The 7006-nt window shown below is 38.7% G+C and overlaps 1 protein-coding gene across 1 annotated transcript; it reads right to left on the minus strand.

Moving 5' to 3' along the window:
* Positions 1-1368: 1368 nt before the first annotated feature.
* On the minus strand, positions 1369-3808 carry LOC145229112 (monocarboxylate transporter 4-like). The gene is made up of 4 exons (XM_080094377.1): positions 3664-3808; positions 3304-3487; positions 2999-3142; positions 1369-2827 (listed from the first exon to the last, which is right to left on the minus strand). Exons 1-4 carry the CDS (start codon positions 3670-3672, stop codon positions 1887-1889), a joined length of 1278 nt encoding a protein of 425 aa, XP_079950503.1. The 5' UTR covers positions 3673-3808; the 3' UTR covers positions 1369-1886.
* Between the last annotated feature and the right edge of the window lie 3198 nt (positions 3809-7006).

A 7006-nucleotide genomic window follows, 5' to 3' on the forward strand; every position in this document is an offset into this window, starting at 1 on the left:
CCCACAAGCAACTTGCACCTTACTCCATTTTGTCATTGTTTTTTTCTCAAACTATTTAACTTATCATATTGAAACGTTACAGCTGTGAAAATTTATAAAAGCAGTATTGAGCAGAAATCAAATACTCAAAGTCGTTTACGAGATGTTTGTTCTAACCAACCGACCGTGCTGTTGCGTTTGCTTACCCACTTTGACGCAACAGCCAGTAACCCTCGATCCTTTGCAAAGAAGTTTAATACTGTATGTGTACACAATGTTAAGACTGGAGATGTACCGAATATTCGGTTTGCCGAAATATTTGGCCGTATCGGCTATTTTTGCAAAAATTTTAATCTTTTACAAAAACAAATTTAAAGCGTTAAATGTGTTTTTTGGCGTAGTAAGTAACCTCTTTCAGACTTCACCACAACGAAAATCGATTCAACTTTTATATTTTTCAACACATTATCGTTTTTACCACTGTAGACGAAAAATCAGTAATTCATTGGCAGGTTGCCAATCGTGCTTGAGGCAATTTTAAACCCCGCAGAACTGAAATAAGGACGTAACACAACTAGTGTGCACTAATTGCTTGGTTGATAAACATTTTTTCACGTCACACGCGTAGCGTATACGACTTCGCGTGACGTCATAAATATTTCGGTTGATTCGGCAAATCCGCCGAATATTCGGCTTCGGCCCAATCGAAATTTAGCCGATGCGGTACATCACTAGTTAAGACTGCTTCGCCTAGCTTCTTTGCATTAAAGTTCCAAGACCTGAATCATTATATTAGCATAGTCTTTTGCCTGGATGTAAATACATTGTCGTAACCAGAGGTGTGTATGTGTAGAATAGAGTGGACATATACAACATGTTGGTTTATGTTTAGTACTTTATTATGCCCAATTATAAGTTTTCAGGTGCAGACGAAGATTGGAATCACCTTCACCGAAAAGCACACTACCCAACAAACGATGTTAGTACTTTGTACCAACGTAGTCTATACCAGTGGTCGGCAACCGCCAGGCCGCGGCTCAGTGCCGGTCCGCGGCAAGTTCTTTACCGGGCCGTAAACTTTTTCAGGTTAAATGTTTTTAAATATTTTGCCCGTGCACCCAGAGATGTTAAACTAATTTAGGCGTTTTCAGTGCTGAACACTTAGTTTTTTGAAGGCCGGTCCATGAATAAATTTTAGGTTTACAACCGGTCTGCAGTGCAAAAAAGGTTGCCGACCCCTGGTCTATACAGACATTGGTCACGTATGTGGAACATCACGACGATAGGTGACGTGTATTGTAATGAAGACATCGTCTGTGAATGGCTGTTGGGAAGAAGAAATATACAGAAGTTGTATATTGTTGCCAATGAAAAAAAAATTCAAAAAGATTGTAAGAATTGCACATTTTATTTGCAATAGGAAATACAAAGTACATGAATTGGTCAAATGTTGCACTTTATATTAAAAACACGACAAAATATAATCGTTTCGTGTGACATTGTACAAACAGACACAATGCACAAATAAGTGTAATAGGACTTTCACTGCAAAACAGCTGCTAGGCGTAAAATTAAACATAAAAACACACGTAATTTATGATGGTTGGGCAAGATTGGCATTAAAAAATGTCGAGCTCATTATGAACGCCTTTAAATTGTAAGAATGTTGACAGGTATAGCACCAATAAACGACTCTATGGAGCTGTAGCTTGCCTTATCGTTAAAAATAATTACGATTGCAGACGCAAGTCGCACATAGTATATCAAACGGTTCGATTTTCATAAAGTAAAATGAAATAGTACAACGTTGTAACCGTAAGTGAGTGACGCATAAATAGTGTCTGCATATTGAAGCAAAAAAGAAAATGTGTTTTGAAATAATTTGTATTTTGAAAATAGGAAATTAATTATGTTTTCGTTTCGTTTGACTCCATTACTCTTGTTACGGCTTCAACTAAATCAGGTTTCTTATCTTTTGAAGGATTCACACAAAGATAAACTATGACAAAACATACGCCAGCTATGCACGACAAACAAGCACTAAAGAAAAATGGGAAACTAAAAGTTTCGTATGCGTCCACTGCTATTCCTACTAACGGTGGAGACGCCATTGAAAAAGCGCCCACCACAAGAGAACGTATACCTAAAGATGTTGGCAACTTTGCTGGACCAAAAAGATCCGAAAGAACGGTAATAGGCAGTGCTCCACAAAGGCCTATACTGGCAGCGTACGCCACGACAACAATCACTATTCCAAAATAGTTTGTGGCAAACGGAAGTGATAGAACAGCAGTAGACTGTATCACAGCTGCGACGCCCATAACGTAAGATCTATTAACTTGTAAAGATCCCATCGTTTTGAGACTGACCACATAGCCAACCAATGGTTTAAGAACTATATCTACAGCCCCGATAATTGAAGATAGCCCAGCAGCTGCTATGCTGTCGATACCTTGTGATTGTGCGTATCGTATTAGATAGGTCGATACTAACACCATACTTGCCATATGCAGCCCACAGGCTGCACAATACAACAAAAATGGACAGGACTTGAGTAACGAAGTGTCAAAAATTGTGCGCCGATCAGCTTTTTGTTTTGCATTACAGCGTTTGGCACCATTCATAGTAAACAGAATAACTGGGAGCGCATTAAGTACAAAACCACCCATAAGAAGCAGCGAACCACGCCAGCCGTATGAATCAATCCATATTTGTGCGAGCAAGTTGAGTGGTATGCTGCTAACTGCGCTACCTAAAGTTACGATGTTGTTCACCAAAGGTCGCTTATCAGAGAAAATCTGACCCACAAGTGCATACATAGGGGTGATGGCCATGCAGGAACCAGAGCCTGAAAAAAGCAACATGTCAGCTGTTCATACACATTCTGTTGGTTGAGAACTTAAAATGTCACAAAATGGTTAGCTGGGATAGTTGTTGCTACAGCCCAATGCAAATAATTGTTTGCAAACACTGTGTACCAGCTGTTTGGCAAGTTGTTACCAATAAATCATTTACTTACCGAGGCATATTCCCACAGTCACATATATGAATTCAATACTAGGCGAAACGCATGATAAGCATAATCCAAGCGTAGCGATGGCCATGCCAATAAAGCAGGTTGACTTGTAACCGAAGAATGAACACATCACAGTTACAATGGGATCTGTAATGCACATTGTACGTGTGGTTAACCATTTCTAAAACCTGCCGTAACTGCAGCTACGGTGCTGAACTTTGTCAACAATTGTTTTGTGTAAATGACAACACTGCAAATTAGACACATTCTTTACAAAACTTCATGTTCAACCTTGGTTAAGCACTTACCAGTAAAAAAGTAGGTTCCGTACATTATCGACAATACCATGGAAGCTTCCTTTGCGCTAGCCTCCAAAGCTAATTGAAACACCAAAAAGTATACTCCCATTGACTTCATGGGACCCATCATCAGAAAATTTACCAGAAAGGCCCCACAGACCACCTGCACCTTGCTCCATTTTGCCATTGTTTTCTTCAAATTAAAAAACTTGTTGTCAACATACTACATGGCATATTCTTGCTTGTAACTATGGTACAGGCGGGTCACAGTAGTTCTTATGCGAGCAACCCTTCTTTGTCTACGGCGTAAACAAATGGCCGTCCGTCCCTACGTACGCCTCTACGGCCATGCTGCGTGCTTATATTTACCTCAGACATCAGCTGTTTCCCCCCGTCTCTTTTGTATGTGTGTTAAATAACCATAACCCATCTGAGTGCAAAAATTGTACAAACCACAATTTCAGCTGCGTGTTAGTTACTGAAATAGCTAATTTTGCATTACTGAAACAAGGCAGGTGACATTATACTTGAAAACATCACGCATATCATAGAATGTACACCAGAGAAGTGTTTTTCAGGAAGTAAACAAACTTTTTCTACGCGACGTGAGTGCAGTGGTGCGTGACGATGTTTCCGCTTCAAGCAACGCGCGGTTTGCGACTCGAATATCTTGTTTATGTGAAAGAGGACAGCTTCTTGCGGTTTTTCAAGATATACCCGTGCTGTATTGTGATTATTTGAATATACCACCAGAATATTGGCAAAGAGAAACTGTTATCCACTGAACACTGCATAACTCAAGCTGTACACTCAACACAGGCTTCTGTAAGTAGGTGCAATTGAACAGTATATTGCTTTGCATTACTGAATGTCACTATTGGTAATTTTGTATTTTGCTAAAAAGCTATTTTTTGTCAGTTGACTTTGTGGTATGTGAGTTCAAGTCACCATATTCAGACAGCAAGAAGAATAAACAAGTATTTTGTAAGTATTTTAAGTTGCCAATTCCAGAAAATAATGTGTGGATAATCTGGGGTGACTGTTTATTAGTGTCAAGAAGTTAAAAAGTTATGTTACGTTTTTGGCAAAACTTGAAAGATGATTGATTTTTCACAAAAATAGGTTTGAAGTTCCTTGTTGTGAGTTGTGACTAGACCAACACATGCAAAGATCAGTGGTTTTGCCATTATACTAGTTTAGTGTGTACTTAATAAAACTAAGAAAATGTCAATGTAACAAATAAATTTCACCTGCCACTTTTACTATTTTTTTCTGTAGTTTATTTCTTATGGCATTTGTAAATAAAGTATCTTTGTGTACATATTTGTTTCTTTAACTGCACAAGTAGGACAGGCAATGTGATGACCTCTACTTGGACAGTTAATTAAAGAAGACCTACAACAGCATTGTACTCCAGAGATTATGATTACTGGTCTGAAGCTGGTAAGCAAACATCAATCAGGCGATATGGGATAATTGCCTGGGAAGGTCATGTGGTAGCATACTATACCGTCTTTAATATGATGAACATCACAAGATGGAAGAAGGTTCAGGCCGTTTGCTTGGCCTTTGTACTCGATTTTTTGCTATTGGTCCTGTGAGGGCGATGGGAGTGTACTTTTTGGTGTTTCAAATAGCTTTGGATGCCAGAGCGCTACGTATTGTAATTTGCAACCATGCATATAAAATATATTTCACGTTCCTTGATAACTGTGATGCGTTCGTAGCTTGGTTATATTTGCCTAATCGGCGTTGCTATTGCAGTATTGCTACACTTGGAGTGTTGCTATCGAGCGTTTCACCGAATACTAAATTGATTTACGTTTTGTTGGGAGTTTGTCTTGGTAAGTCAATGTTATTTTATTTACTGTTGACTAAAGCTGCAAACCTTCAGCACAACAAAGAATTGCTAAGTAATGCGTTTCAATCTATCAACCGGTCGACTAACTACTTGACTGTCGCGCAATACTATGAACTCCATCAAAATCTGAGATGAACATGTCGTTAAGAATGGGTAAGTGATCAAAATTGTTATGTTACTTTAGTGACAATTTTTCAGGTCCAGGTGGAAGTATGATTATCACACCTATCTTTGCCCTTTTTGGTTATTCATTCTCGGATAAGCGACCCTTGGTGAACAACATAGTAACATCAGGTAGCCCGGTCAGTGGTATTCTACTCAACTTGCTGGCACAAATATGGATTGATTCATACCGCTGGCGTGGATCGCTGCTTCTGATGGAAGGCGTTGTGCTTAATGCACGTCCACGTTATTCTGTTTACTATGAACGCAGCAAGTCACTGTAACACAAAACAAAAATCAACTTGGCGTAAAGTTTTTGACGTTTCTTTACTCAAGTCCTGTCCGTTTGTTGTTTTGTATAACCTGTGGTATGCAAATTGCAAATATAGTTTTAGTTAGTGATGCACCGAAACATTTCGACCGAATCCGCTGTTTTTTGATGTTTCGGTTTCGGCCCGAACTTTTTTGAAAATTCGGCCGAAACCGAACTTTTTGATTGCTTGGAATTTTTGCCTAAAATTTCATTTTCTCCAATACGAAACGTCATAAATTAACTAATTTTTTCTGTCTACAAAATAGGCTACGAGCCACGTTGTCTGCAAAATACTACAAGTTTAGTATAGCTCCTGCATTGTGAAACTGATTTTGATTTGTCATAATTCAATTCACTCGCATCAACGACACAAAGTTCAGTTGAAAATATCCATAGAAACGAGGATTTTAGGTTCGGCCGAAATTATTCGGCCTCGTGGACGAATATTCGGTTTCGGCCCGAACTTTTTTAGACGGGTTCGGTGCACCACTAGTTTTAATGTCTACTTTTCTCATACGATACGCGTAGGCTAATCACAAGGCATCGACAGCATGGCAGCAGCTGGACGATCGTAAAATCATTGGTGCTGTTGACATTTGCCTTAAAACTATTGGTTCCTTCCATGTAAATAGATCGTATTAGCTACAGGCTTGTCATGCATGACTGGCATGTGTTTTGTCTTCGTTTATTACTTCAGAAGACAAGGACCCTGATGTGGCTAACGCCGAGTCCAAAGTAGTAACCGCAAACGAAATGAAAAGTTCTTTTGGACATTTATTATTAAAACACATCGTAATACGCTGCCATGTTTCACTTTTTAGGTGATTTTCATTTGATGATGTTTCATACAAAGTGTTCTGGGCTATAATATCTTTGTTGGTAAAAACTTGCCATATTTGATCTCCAGAACGTGTCGTTACAATGTAAGCAAACATTGTATTTGGTTGCGAAGCCAAGAAACGCATCATAGTAATTCTTGTAATGAAACAGAAGTTACGTGGCAAAATATGTGCTGATTTCTAGATCTTTCGCAGGATCGCCGACAGAGTCTTACCCTTCAAGTTCCATGTAGGCTGGTACCCCTTTTTAATAATCGGTCATTTTAAACCAATACTGTAGCCTATTATGTAACTTGGCTACATTACAATGTTTATTGTATGCCTTATTACATTTAACTAATTGTAAAACCAAAGTTTTGTTGAATTGCTGTCTAAAAGATGTAAGTTAATGTGAGTAAAGATGAACATAGCGCCTTCAATGGGCCTGGCGTACTGTGATTTAATGTGAGTAAGTTTTACTTAGAGAAGATTGGTTCGTTAATTAGTTGCTTTAATTTAAACAACATTTTTCATGTGGATTGTCGACGAGTACATATC

The sequence above is a fragment of the Phallusia mammillata genome, chromosome 1, assembly GCF_965637545.1.
Source record: "Phallusia mammillata chromosome 1, kaPhaMamm4.hap1.1, whole genome shotgun sequence".
NCBI classification, from domain to species: Eukaryota; Metazoa; Chordata; class Ascidiacea; order Phlebobranchia; family Ascidiidae; genus Phallusia; species Phallusia mammillata.

What these genes read in the sequence shown, in the direction of transcription:
- LOC145229112 (XM_080094377.1), bottom strand. An exon ending in CGGAACCTACTTTTTTACTG is followed by an intron (nt 3,143 to 3,303) that starts GTAAGTGCTTAA and finishes TGTGCATTACAG; the next exon opens with ATCCCATTGTAACTGTGATG. An exon ending in GACTGTGGGAATATGCCTCG is followed by an intron (nt 2,828 to 2,998) that starts GTAAGTAAATGA and finishes TGCTTTTTTCAG; the next exon opens with GCTCTGGTTCCTGCATGGCC.